General features: G+C 45.0%; 1 protein-coding gene across 2 annotated transcripts in view; it reads right to left on the reverse strand.

Annotated features, from left to right (window-relative positions):
- kbtbd12 (kelch repeat and BTB (POZ) domain containing 12) overlaps window positions 1-14,643 on the reverse strand; it is a 51,482-nt gene extending 36,839 nt beyond the window's left edge. The window contains exons 1-3 of one of the 2 annotated variants that reach the window (XM_070895683.1): window positions 14,513-14,643; window positions 8,124-8,232; window positions 1,164-2,384 (exon numbers count right to left, since the gene is read on the reverse strand). In XM_070895683.1, the coding sequence (XP_070751784.1) occupies window positions 1,164-2,242 (1,079 nt within the window). In that variant the 5' untranslated portion in view covers window positions 2,243-2,384; window positions 8,124-8,232; window positions 14,513-14,643. The remainder of the gene's footprint in view (window positions 1-1,163; window positions 2,385-8,123; window positions 8,233-14,512) is intronic. The other variant, XM_070895684.1, reaches the window with a different exon arrangement.
- Between the last annotated feature and the right edge of the window lie 1,213 nt (window positions 14,644-15,856).

The following is a 15,856-nucleotide window of genomic DNA, read 5'->3' on the forward strand; positions in this document are numbered from 1 at the left end:
GTATTACAAATTCAACCATATTGTGATCACTCATTCCGAGAGGATCTTTTACAAGGAGATCGTTTATTTTTCCTGTCTCGTTACACAGGACCAGATCCAAAATGGCTTGCTCCCTTGTAGGCTCTGTTACATACTGTTCTAAGAAACAATCCGCAGTTGAGGCACACCACCTACCCTGCCATCTCCAACCTTGTTTTATTTATTAATTAAAGCTTTTATTCAATCGATATTTTAGTTTTCTTGTTTAATTATTTTAATCTGTTCTAAGTTATTAATTTAATAAGTACTAACAAGTTACAGTTTTTCAGCTCTTAATTTAAACCCGACGTAGAAAGCAAAGAAAAGCTGTAATACTCACCAATCAATCATCTACCCGCTCTCCCATGACGTCACTCTTTGATTTTTTTTCTCACTCCTCTCCTCTCCGCTCCGACTCGCGCTCTTTTTAAACGTTTCTCTCGGCTCCCGCTCTCTTATTTTTATGACCCTTAGTTTTGGATTCCCTCTTGAATGCAGAAACATCTTCTCTACGTCTATCCTATCAACCCTTTTACAATTTTAAAGACCTCTATCAGGGCACCCCTCAGCCTTCACTTTTCTAGGGAAAAGAGCCCCACCCTGTTCATCCTTTCCTGATAGGCATAAACTCTCAGTTCTGGGATCATCCTTGTAAATCTATTTGGCACCTTCTGCAGTGCCTCTATATCCTTTTTGTAATATGGTGACCAGAACGGTGCGCAGTGCTCCAAATGGTCTAACCAAAGTTCGATACAGGTTTAACATAACTTCTCTGCTTTTCAATTCTATCCCTCTAGAAATTAACCCCAGTGCTTTGTTTGCTTCTATTTAATGGCCTTGTTAACCTGTGTTGCTACTTTTAATGATTTGTGGATCTGTACCGCAATGTTTCTCTACCCCACTTGGTGGGCCCAATCTCGTTGCATTAAATTTTACATAATTCAGGACAATTTGGTACGGTCACTGAGAAAGAGGCAGAAGGGTGGCATACATGAAAACTCTCAGAAGGGAACAGTCTTCTGAGGTTGGAATTAATGCATTTATTCAAGGAGTAGAGGGACCTTTGCTTATCATCTGGAGTGCTTCTTACGGAGCTCTGGGTGTCCCTAACCCCCAAAAAAGAAATTGCACAAAATGGTACCCACCTCACTATCTCCACGTTCTTCATCTTTTGCCTCGATAGGTTAGTCACTCCTGCTTCACCAGTTAAAATAATGTCATTATTCTCCATCACAACTCCAGTGCAGACATATCCCAAAGCTTCACCACATCTTGGTGACACAATATAATATGACTTCTTAGTTGTGGGTGCGTAGCAATAGTTGGTTTCGGTATAACTGCTGTGTCTTGACTTTATTCCTTGACCACTGGTGCCAATGCAGAGGAGGAGGTCAGTATTCTCCATTCCATAACGTAGGCTCAGAGACGGATGTTGCTGTGCCTTATGGATGGTTTCTATAGCAACCTGAACCATGTTGTAGCATTCCACATTGCTAAGGAGGATGGTGTTCCTTTTCAGGGCCTCCTTCAGGAAGGTAGGACTTATGAGCACCAACCGTACCTGCCTCAAGAGTTGCACAAGGTGTACTACTCGCGACTTCCGGTCATGATTCACCCATCGAAGGACCAAATCCAAGATGCTTTCCTCCCGCGAGATGTTGAGATCATCGGAGCAGACCAAGGGCAACAGCTGGTGTTCTTCTATCTCCAGCACCTCCTCCTGCAAACAGACCTCCGCAAAGTGCCGATGGAGGTACCGACTCGCCTGATCAGACAGGTCTTCAGCCGCGAGTTGCTTTGCAAAGTAATAAACCCCGAGGCAGTTTGACGCATCCATGCGCTCCATCATGTACTTCTGGCAAGCCACGAAAATGGCCTCCATTTGGAGAAAATAGGCGGTGGTGGCCACCCCTTGGACATTCGAGTTGTTGAGGCACAGGTCCGAGTTGTACATGTAGTTTAGGATGGTGGCCACACTCTCAGATTGCACGTCGTGCAACGCCACCTCTCTCTGACCGCATTCAGCCAGGCCACACGTGAACATTGCCTTGAAGTACGGGCTGAACGCAGCCAGCAAAAGCCGGTGACACGGGAACTTGGACCCTTGCGCCATGAGCACAACATCAGTCAATTCATCCGAGTCTTTCATTTTATTGATTTGGTGAAGCAAATTCAAGCTGTGTTTGACTCGGACACTGTTCTCACAATCCATGGCTGCCAGCATCGATTTTCCACTGTTCAGAAGAACGTACCAAAAAGTTTGGGGCTACTTAAAGTTATCTTCAACTATCACTCGATCTGAGTGGGTTTGTCACCAATCAGTGCCTCAATTTGTACAGCCCATGAAAGTGGTGAGCCCTTATCTTCTGTAATCACAACAGATAAATAAGCGTCAACTAGAATTTACTGTTACCTCTTCCCCGACTTAAGATTATAAAAGCAATAAATACTTGCATTACCCTTAAGAACAGGAGGAGGCCATTCAGCCCCTCGAGCCTGTCCCGCCATTTGCTAATTTCACTCCTGAATGGTCTGTCCTCATAGCCCCAGTAACATTCTGGTGCATCTGTGCTGTACACCCTCCAAGGCCAGTATAACGTTTACATAAGAAATAGGAGGAGGAGTAGGCCCTATGGCCTTTTCTGCTATTCAATAAGATCATGGCTGATCTTCGACCTCAATTCCACTTTCCCGCCCGTTCCCCATATCCCTCGATTCCCCTATCGTTCAAGAATTTGTCTATCTCAGCCTTAAGTATTCAATGAATCAGCTTCCACAGCTCTCTGGGGTAGAGAATTTCAAAGATTCATGACCTTCTGAGAGAAGAAATTCCTCCTCATCTCCGTCTTAAATGGGCGACCCCTTATTCTGAAACTATGCCCCCTAGTTCAAGATTCTCCCACAAGGGGAAACATCCTCTCAGAATCTTATATGTTTCAATAAGATCACCGCTCATTCTTCTAAACTCCAATGAGTACAGGCCCAACCTGCTCAACCTTTCCTCATAAGACAACTCCTTCATCTCTGCAATCAACCCAGTGAACCTTCTCTGAACAGCCTCCAATGCAAGTATATCCTTCCTTAAATAAGGAGACAAAAACTGTACACCGTACTCTAGGTGTGGCCTCATCAATATCCTGTACAGTTGTAGCAAGACTTCCCTACTTTTATACTCCATCACCCTTGCAATGAAGGCCAACATTCCAAGTGCCTTCCTGATTACCTGCTGTACCTGCATACTAACTTTGTGTGTTTCATGTAGGAGGACCTCCAGGAGGTGCAGTGCCCAGAACTGAACACAGTCCTCCGGATGGGGTCTGAGCAAAATTCTGTACAACTGAAGCATCACTTCCTCCCCTTTGTGTTCCACCCTCCTCGAGAAAAGGCCAACATTCCGTTAGCCTTTTTGATTGCTCTTAGTACCTGTCCACTAGTCCCCACCAACTGCTGGGAATCCCTGGCCCATTATCGCCCAAAGTGGAGGAAGAGCATCCGGGAGGGCGCTGAGCACCTCGAGTCTCGTCGCCGAGAGCATGCAGAGACCAAGCGCAGACAGCGGAAGGAGCATGCGTCAACCCAAGCTCCCCACGCACCCTTTCCTTCAACCACCGTCTGCCCCACCTGTGACAGAGACTGTAGGTCCCACATTGAACTGTTCAGTCACCTGAGAAGTCACTTTCAGAGTGGAAGCAAGTCTTCCTCGACTCCGAGGGACTGTCTATGATGATGATGATGACTAGCTTCTAGTGCTTTGTGCACGTGGACACCCGAATCTCTTTGCTCCTCTACAGTTCTCGTCTCTCGCCATTTAGAAGACATTCTGATTGGTCTTTCTGGGATCCAAAAGGGGTGGCATTACATTTCTCCACATGCCACAATTTTGCCCACTCACTTAATCTATCTATGTCCATTTGTAATTTCCAGCTCCCATCTATGCAAATTATTGTGTCTCCCAGCTGAAGGACTGGATTTTCGGCTTTGATGATTTCGGGGTGGTAAAGTTAGCGCCCGGGAACAGTTTGTGCCTCAGTGAGTAACATTGGGCAGCTGGGCCCTGAGTCAGGGGGCGCAGCGCTAAGGGACGCCTTGTGGACCTTTCTTGGGCGTTAGTGTGGGAAACTCCCGAGCTAAAGAGCCGGGCCGGGAGTGCTCCGAGAGACGCCTGGCGGGGGGCGGGGCGGGGGGGGCAGGGGAACCTGAAAATCCCACAAAAACATTCCCAAAACATTGCCCACGCCACCACAACACAAATCGCAAATAAACTTAAAAGAAAAAGCAATCACACTTACCTCAGGAGTCCATTACTTACCTCTCTGCAGTCGCTATTGTTGCATCCCTTAATTTCCCAGGTGGTCACTGCGGGGCATGCTGCGGGGTGGACAGGTCAGGCTGAAGTGAAAACTCACGCCGGTATCGCAACCAGGGGCGTTGCACACCGGGCACAGTTCTTCCGAGCGATGCTGCTCCGTGCCGCCTCTAAACCCGACCCGAGGATCACAGCGGGGCGCTGGAGGCTGACCACCCGCCCAGAACACCTCACCGCCGCCACTCCGGGGCAAAAATCGAGTGCAGAAGACCCAAAAATCTGCAGCTAAGTGTCATCTGCAAACTTGAATGTAGAATTCAATATTTCTTCATGCAAGTCATAGTTAAATATGGTGAAACGCTGAGGCCACAGTGCAGATCCCTGGGGAACACCGCCCGTCATATTCTGCCAATTATAATAGAAACTCTTTGGGCTAGAACCTCCAAAAATGGACGTTATTTCCGGCATGGGCGTTAAAAAAGGGTTTTCAGATCGCCGGCTTCTCGCCCATTCTCAAAACACCTAGTTTACATTTTTGAAAATGGGCGTTACCGCGAGAGATATCAAATGGGCAATAGTGTTACATTTTTTTGACCTTCTGCCGTAAAGTGTGGCTGTCCTTAACAACGGCATGGCAACGCTCGATTCCTGCGATTCAGGAGGTCAAAGGTCATCATGACATGCGCAGAAGAGAAGACAGAGTGAGAGGGAGCTCAGAGACACTGGAAGCGTGTGTGGCTGTGGTGTGTGCTTGTCTGGCTGTTGTGGGAGGCACGATGGAGATTCACCAGTAGCAAAAAGCTCACTAAGCACCAAGAACATAGTTGGCACCGAGTTTTTGTCCAACAAATAAGGTATAACAAGGAAGGGATGGAGGAGGCCCTGGAGCTGGTAGCCAGGAACACTGCTGCTACAGGCCTCCCAGTGGTCCCCGAGCGCGGCACTCCACCTCTAGGTTCCGTACCACCACTGCGAACGGCAGATGAGAGCAAGGACCAAGATCCTGCTTCTGCATCAGAGAATGTTGCCCCCTCGGCACCCCCCGCTCACGTACCCATCCAACCACCGCATCTGCCTTCCTCCCTCCCAATGAGGCACCGCCTGAGGAGCTCCTCGGCCAGGCGCGTGGAGCGAGGAGGGGAAGGGGTAGAGGTGGGGAGAAGGAGAGGAGGGAAGGAAAGTGAGGTACATGTGCGCAGGTGATGGCTGGGTTATATCTCCCTTTGGGTGTATGTAATTTGTTGCAATGTCGGGGGACTGGGGACCATGCTCCTGCTTTGCCTTTGTATTCTGTGTTGATGGACATTTGAACATGTGATTTATGTCAATGGTGGAAAAAGTGGGGTGTGGGCGGGGGTTGAATGTTATTGGCTGTGATACTTATGATTTCAGACCAATGTTGCTGCTAAACTTTTGTTATTGAACATAACCTTGTTGTACATTGTCTCAGATAGGTGGACCGTTACACACTAATGATTCCTTACCATGAAAGGGTTAAAGACAACTTAACATCAATCAACGTAAACTTTAACTGGCACCATTGATGTCTGAGCTGCACACACACAGCAATGTGTCAGCGTTGTCACTCACATCAGCACACTTTCAGGCAAATCTTTCCGATAACAGCTCCTCACGTAAGTGTGGGATTTAACAAATGCCAGCCACACCGCTGGTGTTCTTTCCGGTTAGTTCCACTTTTTGTGGGTGGTTTTTTGAGCGAGCGATATTGTGGGCAATATGTGTACGAGGTGGTGAAATTGACGATGGGCGATCTCCATGGCCGCTAGTTTGGGTAAATATGCTCTTTACGACAAAAAACAGTGGGCGGGCGTTTATATTGAATCTCGGCGTTAATTCCGTGCGGAAAGTAATGCTAGGCGATATTATGGGCGTTGAAATCGCCCATTCTGCTGATTCCGCCCCAAAAAAGTGGGCGGTGGTAATAGTTTTTCACGGCGTTAAGCCCATTGGGAAAATAACGCTCGCCGATAAGTCTCCGAAAAAAGCCTGTCAGTTTCCATTTTGTGCCAAAATAGGTGATATATGGGCGTTAGATGCCATTTCAGCGGTAAAATGAGCGTTAAGCATGCAAAAAAGTGGAGGTTCTAGCCCCATATTCATACTCTCTGTATCCTTCCACTGAACCAATTTCCAAAAAATGCCGCAAGGTTACCTCTAATTCCATACGTTTTTATTTACACAGGATTCCATCAGATATATGGCACAGAAACAGTCCATTCGGCCCAACCAGTCCATGCCGGTGTTTATGCTCCACTCAAGCCTCGTCCCGTCTTTCCTCATCTAAATCTATCAGCATAACCCTCTATTCCCTTCTCCCTCATATGCTTGTCTAGCTTCCCCTTCAATGCATCGATACTATTTGCTTCAACCACTACTTGTGGTAGTAAATTCCACATTCTCACCACTCTTTGGGTAAAGAAGTTTCTTCTGAATTCCCTATTGGATTTCTTGGTGACTATCTTATATGATGGCCTCTAGTTATGCTCTTCCCCACAAGTGGAAACATTCTCTCTGTATCCACCCTATCAAAACCTTTCATAGTTTGAAAGGCCTGTATTCGGTCACCCCTCAGCCTTTTGTTTTCAAGAGTAAAGAGACCCCGCCTGTTCATCCTTTCCTGAGAGGTTAGCCTCACCCTCGTATTTCTGGTATCATCCTTGTAAATCTTCTCTGCGCTCTCTGCAGTGCCTCTATATCCTTTTTATAATATGGCGACCAGAACTGTATACATTTCTGCAAGTAGTCTCTTGTGCAGAACCTTATGTAATGCCTTCTGGAAGTCCATATTGATAACATCCATAGACACACTCCCCTAGCCACCACGTTAGTGACCTCTTCAAAAAATTCAACTCAATTACTCTGACATGGCTTTGTAAAATTCCAAAATTTGTGAAAACCCCCCAGTGTTTGGACTCACTGAAAAGGAAATTCGATTTGGGCCTATTAAACAGAAAGTGTGGGATCCTAAAATGCATATGGAAGAAATCTACGAGTTTTAACCAAGTTTGGGATTTTAAAAGGCATGTTTGGGCCTGTGGGGAAAGCTGCAGAGACAAAGGGGCAGGATCAACCTTTACCTTTAGAATTTGGATTTTGTAGCTACTCAGTTTGTCTGGGGGAGCTGTTTAACCATAGTCAGGCTCCCAGAAAACATTAGCATTTAAACAATTGACCACGGAAGAAACATTATCCACCCCATCCACAGAACTCAAATATCACATACATATTCCAACACCTTTTTCCAACATGCATAGAAATATCTGGCTCAGCCCAGACTTCCCGAAGCTAAAGCAGTGCTATCACAATGGACAAGAGTTCATCAGCTCATAAATAAGGGGTATCGCAATCCCAAGGTCTATCAACGCCAGATTAAAACATTTAATCAAGTTTCAGTTAGCTTGCCAGCCAAAACTTATACAAGGAAAACCACTTAAAATCCAATGGGCAGCAAAACTCAAACAAAAGAAACGTTAGATTTGGCGCAAAGATTAAGCAGCCTCCCAGAGACTAATTGAGGGCCTATCGTACCAAGAGAATGACTTCTATTCTGACCATCACAGGAAAACTTTTCTGACCAAGCACTTCAAAACAACAAGATCAAGATCGAGAGCGCACGGCGAGAAACCACAGGAAGAAACATCGCAACATCGGAGAAAAGAACTTCAAAAACCAATCAGTGGAACATCAATACCAACTGGTAGGCCTAGACTATCCAGCGGGTAAAAATTACCTAAAGAACTTAAAACCCTATTGCTAACAAAGGAAAGTGGGTACTCACCAGAGATAAATCCAAAACGCGTCTAACCGCATCAGCGGACTCAACCCAACTGGCTTCAATACACGGCAGAGGTCTTCTACCACGTCCGGGGTACGGCAAGGCAAACCGGCTAAAAGCAAGGACCGCGAAACAGCGAGGAAGGATTTGGTGAGCATGAATCCCTGGAACCCTAGAGTTTGACTTAGTTAGAGAGTAAGTGGGAGGTACTTCTGTGGTGTTTATTACCTGTAATAAAGTATTCCCCATTGTTTGGAATCTTTTTGTAAGATTTTAGTTTTATTGGATTGTATTTGTGTTATTTGCTTTCTTGAATAAAATCCATACCTTATTTGTACAAAACAGATGTCTGCTGCACTTTATCACACCCTGATTAATAAATCCAAGCTCGAGAACCAGGGAGTGGGAGCGACTCGCAACCGCTCTGGTCAGGAAGGCAAACTGACAGACCCACCACCCCCTACAGCTTGCCCTTCACAAGTCCATGCTGCCTCTCTCCGAGCAGCTCAAATTTGTCCAAATGTTCACTCACTCGGTCTCTGATGATAGTAATTTCCCCACAACTGTTGGTCGGTAATCCCTTTATCCTTTTAAAGGCCTCTATCAGATTACCCCTCAACCTTGTAAACTCAAGGGAATACAAATATCAAGTTTATGCAACCTTTAAGGCATCACTAATTTCCAGAGAGGAAATTGGCTCAATTCTGTCAAACTGTGGAGATGGTGGTTGATGGGACCCAAAGTGAAGCAGTTAAATGTGATGGAAACTAGACCAGAAACAGCTCATTCTGATCCCAAAGCAACTGTATTTACAGTTTTTTAAAATCAATTTTTGCGGGAAAAAAATATACCTTCAGGGTTTTATTTTCATACGGGGTATTTGGGAATGAAGGTGATATTGAGCCTTATTACATAGGATTACTTTACACAGGATATATGGCACAGAAACAGGCCATTCGGCCCAACCAGTCCAAGCCGGCGTTTATTCTCCACTCGAGCCTCCTCCCGTCTTTCCCCATCTAACTCTATCAGCATAACAACAACAACTTGCATTTATATAGCACCTTTAATGTAGTAAAACGTCCCAAGGCGCTTCACAGGAATGTTATAAGACAAAAAAAATTTGACACCGAGCCGCAAAAGAAGAAATTACGGCAGATGACTAAAAGCTTGGTCAAAGAGGTAGGTTTTAAGGAGCGTCTTAAAGTAAGAAAGAGAGGTAGAGAGGCGGAGAGGTTTAGGGAGGGAATTCCAGAGCTTAGAGCCTCTATTCCTTTCTCCCTCATATGCTTGTCTAGCCTCCTCTTAAATGCATCTATACTATTCGCTTCAACCACTCTGTGGTAGTGAGCTCCACATTCTCACCACTCTTTGGGTAAAGATTTTTCTTCTGAATTCCCTATTGGATTTCTTGGTGACTATCTTGTATTGATGTCCTCTAGTTATGCTCTTCCCCACAAGTGGAAACACTCTCTCTGTATCCACTCTATCAAAACCTTTCATCATTTTAAAAACCTCGAATGGGTCACCTCTCAACCTTCTTTTTTCAAGAGAAAAGAGACCCAGCCTGTTCATCCTTTCCTGATATATATACCCTCGCATTTCTGGTATCATCCTTGTAAATCCTCTCTGCACCCTCTCTAGTGCCTCTATATCCTTTTTATAATATGGTGACCAGAAACTGTACTCAGTACGCTATGGGGCCGATTTTGATCAAGGCTTCTGTCCACCCAAGTGCAGCCCAAAGTGCCGCCGATGGCTGCTGAAGTACCGGATGGCACTTTGGGCGGGATATTCATCGTCTCGGTCTCTCGAAGGTCGGCGGGCGGCAAATCAAGGACATATGCTGCCAATCTGAGTGGCAATAGGCGGGAGGTCTCATTCTCGGCGGCAGAGGCACTTGCCGCCCAGGTAACGCCGAGGATGGAGTCGGGCCCACGGAGGGTCGAAGACCTGAAAAAAAACATCAACAGTAAAAAATTTCAAGACTATTGGAAGAGCTTCAGGGGACCCCATCCAGGTAAATCGCTGTGGGAAAAAAAATATAAAATGTTCACTCACCTTTTTTTCAGGTTCTTCATACTTACTGTTAGAGACAGACCAGCCTCCAGCTAACGGTCCATCCCCGTTCTGGCGCTGACTTCCGCCCACATCAATACAGGAGCTCTCTCCTCCTGCCCGCTCCAGGCCACCCGGAAAGTGGCACTGGGCGGATCTGCAAGAGCAATCTCAGTGGCAGCGGTCGGTGAGTTGATCAATTTTGGCCCCTAAGTGTGGTCTAACCAAGGTTCGATACAGGTTTAGCATAACTTCCTTACTTTTCAATTCTATACCTTTAGAAATTCTGTATCTCACTTTTGCTAATCATAAAAAAATTAGAACACAGGAGGCCATTCAGCCCATCGTGTCCATTCCGGTGGAAAAAGAGCTATCTAGCCTAATCTCACCTTGCACTAGGTCCATAGCCCTATAGGTTACGGTTCTTCAAGTGCACATCCAAGCAATGTGATGAGGGTTTCCAGCTCTACCACCCTTTCAGGCAGTGAGTTCCAGACCCCCACCACCCTTTGGGTGAAGTAATCTGACCAATTACTTTAAATCAATGCCCTTTGGTTGTTGACCCATCTGCTAAGGGAAATAGGTCCTTCCTAGCCACTCTATCTCGGCCCCTTATAATTTTATACACCTCAATAAAGTCACCCATCAGCCTCCTATGTTCCAAAGAAAACAACCCCAGCCCATTCAATCTTTCCTCATAGAAAAAATTCTCCAGTCCAGGCAGCATCCTCGTAAATCTCCTTTGTACCCTCTCTAGTGCAATCATATCTTTCCTGTAATGTAGTGACCAGAACTGTACACAGTACTCCAGTTGTGGCCTAACTAGTGTTTTATACAGTTCAAGCATAACCTCCCTGCAGTATGAAAGCTCCATCCAACCGCGGATCATAATGTCTATGGCTGGTTCAATTAACCTGAACATTAAATAACAAACTGGTTTGAAAATGTATCTCAGTGTGAGTGATGCGTAGTAAAATTTCAGTATTGATTTGCGGTCCTCTGTCATTTCTAACGCACTTAACATAAAGAACAAGGATTAAAATCTACTCAAGGTGACCTCATGCCTTATGTCCGACTTTAGTCACTAAGCTCTCAACACCCTTTTCCATTCTAATGATTATTAATTAATGCAATTAAAAATGCAAAAGCCAAAACCTGGAATGCTGCATTCAGTGCAGGAAGGGTATATTGTCCTCGGAGAGGGAGCAGCACAGATTCACCAGAATGATACCGGGGATAAAAGGGTTAAATTAAGAGGACAGGTTGCACAAACTGGGCTTGTATTCCCTCGAGTATAAAAAACTAAGGGATGATCTAATTCAGATGTTTAAGATGCAGGTACAGCAATCAATTAAGAAAGTAAATGGTATGTTGGCCTTTATTACAAGAGGATTTTAGTATGAGAGTAAAGATGTCTTACTGCAATTATGTAGGGCCCTGGTGAGACCACACCTGGAGTATTGTGTACAGTTTTGGTCTCCTTACCCAAGGAAGGATATAATTGCCATAGAGGGAGTGCAACAAAGGTTCAGCAGACTGATTCCTGGGACGGGGGAATTGTCCTAAGAGGAGAGATTGAGTAGACTAGGCCTACATGCTCTAGAGTTTAGAAGAATGAGAGGTGATCTCACTGAAACATACAAAATTCTTATAGGGATTGACAGGGTAGATGCAGGGTGGATGTTTCCTCTGGCTGAGGAGTCTAGAACCAGCGGTCACAGTCTCAGAATAAGGGGTCGGCCATTTAGGACTGAGATGAGGAGAAACTTCTTCACTTAGAGGGTGGTGAATCTTTGCAATTCTCTAGAGAGGGCTGTGGAGACTCAGTCGTGGAGTATATTCAAGACAGAGGTCGATAGATTTTTGGATATTAAGGGAATCAAGGGATGTGGGGATAGTGCAGGAAAGTGAAGTTGAGATCGAAGATCAGCCATGATCTTACTGAATGGCGGAGCAGGCTCGAGGGGCCGAATGGCCTGCTCCACCTCCTAATTCTTATGTTCTTATGATTAAAGGATATGATCGGGTCAATAGAGAGAAACTATTTCCTCTGGCAGGGAAATCCAGATCAAGGGGGCATAACCTCATCAGAGCTCGGACAATCAGGATTGATACCAGGAAGCACCTCTTCCCACAAAGAGTAGTTGGAGGACTGAATCATTGTCTCATTTGGCACTTCCAATCAATTCCAGGCTCTGTTTGACTGTTCCAATGGTTTAGGTGAACACCAAAGATCCTATGGCACTATTTCAATAACAGTCATGACCAACATTCATCTCTCAACCAACACCACTATCAGATTAACTGATCACTCATTTCATTTGTGGGATGTTCATAGAATCATACAACACCACTTGCATTTATATACCTAAGAAATAGGATCTGCAGTAGGCCATACGGCCCAACGAGCCTGCTCCACCATTCAATAAGATCATGGCTGATCTTGTACCTCAACTCCACTTTCCCACCTGATCTCCATATCCCTTGATTCCCTTAGTGTCCAAAAATCTATCAATCTCAGTCTTGAATATACTCAATGACTGAACATTCATAGCCCTCCGGGGTAGAGCATTCCAAAGATTCACAACCCTCTGAGTGAAGACATTTCTCAGTCCTAAATGGTTGACACCTTATCCTGAGATTGTGACCCCTGGTTCTAGACTCTCCAGCCAGGAGAAAGACTCATTAGTGCTTTTGACGTAGTAAAACGTCCCAAGGTGTCTTGCTGAGCCACATAAGGGGAAATTAGGGAAGATGAACAAAAATGTGGTCAAAGAACGTAGGTCTTAAGGAGCATCTTAAAGGAGGAAAGAGAGGTAGAGAGGCGGACAGGTTTAGGGAGGAAATTCCAGAGCTTAGGGCCCAGGCAGCTGAAGGCACGGCTGCCAATAATGGAGCGATTATAATCAGGGATGCTCAAGAGGGCAGAACTTGAGGAGTGCAGAGATCTGAGTGTTGTAGGGCTGGAGGAGGTGACAGAGATAGGGAGGGGTGAGGCCACGGAGGCATGTGAAAAGAAGGATGAGAATTTTAAAATTGAGACATTGCCTGACTAGGAGCAAATGTAGGTCAGAGAGCACGGGGCGTGGTGAACGGACTGGATGAGTTCAAGTTTACGTAGGGTAAAACTCGAGAGGCCGGCCAGGAGAGCGTTGGAATAGTCAAGTCTAGAGGTGACAAAAGCATGGGCGAGGGCTTCAGCAGCGGATGAACTGATGCAGGGGTGGATATGGGAGATGTTAAGGAGATAGAAATAGGAATCAGACTCTAACAGGAGGCTATTCAGCCTCCATCGTGCCTGTGTCCAATTAGTCCCACTCCCATGCTCTTTCCCCATAGTCCTGCAATCTTTTACTTTCTAAGTATATATCTGATTCCCTTTTGAAAGTTACTATTGAATCTGCTTCCATCACTCTTTCAGGCAGCACGTTCCAGATCACAACAACTCGGTGTGTAAAATAAATTCTCCTTTTGTTCCCTGCTGGTTCTTCAATATGTTGACGACTCAGAATAGCTGCCACTTTTGCCTTTTCAACAAGTCACTGCAATTTTGAAGGTAACTCGCTACATGAAGCACTTTGAATGGTTTTTGTGTGATTAGGCACCATGGAAACCATTTATACTCATTTAAGCTGTGGCTCAGTGGGCAGCACTCTCGCCTCTGAGTCACAAGGTTGAGAGTTCAAGTCACAAATATCATTTTGACATTTCAGTGCAGTGCTGAGGGAGTGCTGCACTGTCGGAGGTGCCGTCTTTCGGATCAGTCGTTAAACCGAGGCCCCGTCTGCCCTCGCAAGTGGACGTAAAAGACCCCATGCCACTATTTCGAAGGAGTGACCTGGTCAATATTTATCCCTCAATCAACATAACTAAAACAGATTATCTGGTCATTATCACATTGCTGTTTGTGGGAGCTTGCCGTGCACAAATTAGCTTCTAAAATTACAACAGTGACTACACTTCAAAAGTACTTCATTGGCTGCAAAGTGTTTTGGGACATCCAGTGGGTCGTGAAAGGCGCTGTATAAATGCAAGTCTTTCTTTAACTATTTATTATTAACCCTGGTCCCAATCTGAAACCAGTACCTGGGCTCCTTAAATTTCTAACGTAAAGCATTCTTTAGTGGGAAACCACACTGCTGACATAGTCTGTGATTGCCACATGCCTGAGTGACTTAGCATTAAAAATAGACCCTGGACATCAACACCACTGCTTCCAAACTCGTCTGGGAAAAAAATAAAACTTTATTTACAGGGAACATTTCCAAAGTCATGTAAAAAAGCAAGAGTTTCTTTTTCAGTAATTAACTTATTTTAGGTAACAGCCCACTTACCTCCAACACAATCCCCTTAATACCCTTCACAGGACATCCAGAACTGTAGCAAATCCACTGTGCAACACTCAATACAGGTAATGCATGAGGGAAGGTTTTGAATAGCGAGAGAGTTGCTACCTAACTTTACAAAATCTTGGTCTAAATATTTCAGAATTTTAATGATTCACATAAAATATTTTTTTTAAATTTGAATCCTGGAAACGAGTGTCGTTTTCTTGAGCTAAATTCATATTTACCTTCACTCCATCCCCCCTCCCGGGGTGTTTTATGGTACATGCTAATTATTCCCGCCCTTCCCGCGTTGTTATTGGTTAAAAGGTATGTCACTCAGGAATACTGTATTATTATTGTGGACACCGCTGTCAATCACATGCACCAACGTGATGTATCCTGGGAGTTGCAGTTTCCGACAACAGTCCTGCAGTTTGACAGATCCTCAAAGCCCATGGACCCATGGGAAGAATTGTTGTTAACTATTGATTTTGCTTCTTAACTATGTAAAAGTTTTAATAGAGACAAAGCCACGTTTTAAATAGTAGACAAAATGGTAAGTAAGTCAACATAGAAACAGGAGTAAAAGGAAGAAAGAAAGACTTGCATTTCTATAGCACCTTCCATGACCTCAGGATGATGCCCCAAAGCGCTTTACAACCAATGAAGTACTTTTGAAGTGTAGTCACTGTTGTAATATTTGGATGTTTGGATATTAAGGGAATCAAGGGATATGGGGATAGAGCAATAAAGTGGAGTTGAGGTGGAAGATCAGCCATTATCATACTGAATGGCAGAGCAGCCTCGAGGGGCTGAATGGCCTACTCTTGCTCCTATTTCTTATGTTCTTATGTTGTAATTTCGGAAACACAGCAGCCAATTTGCGCACAGCAAGCTCCCACAAACAGCAAAGTAATAATGACCAGATAATCTGTTTTTAGAGATGTTAATTGAGGGATAAATATTGGCCCAGGACCCTGGGGATAACTCCCCTACTCTTCTTTGAAATAATGCCCGTGGGATCTTTTATTTCCACCTGAGAGGGCAAACAGGGCCTCAATTTAATATCTCATCTGAAACATAGAAACATAGAAAATAGGGCCTGGAGTAGGCCATTTGGCCCTTCGAGCCTGCACCGCCATTCAATGAGTTCATGGCTGAACATGCAACTTCAGTACCCCATTCCTGCTTTCTCACCATACCCCTTGATCCCCCTTGTAGTAAGGACTACATCTAACTCCTTTTTGAATATATTTAGTGAATTGGCCTCAACAACTTTCTGTGGTAGAGAATTCCACAGGTTCACCACTCTCTGGGTGAAGAAGTTTCTCCTCATCTCGGTCCTAAATG

The sequence above is a fragment of the Pristiophorus japonicus genome, chromosome 12 (assembly GCF_044704955.1).
Source record: "Pristiophorus japonicus isolate sPriJap1 chromosome 12, sPriJap1.hap1, whole genome shotgun sequence".
Classification (NCBI taxonomy): domain Eukaryota; kingdom Metazoa; phylum Chordata; class Chondrichthyes; family Pristiophoridae; genus Pristiophorus; species Pristiophorus japonicus.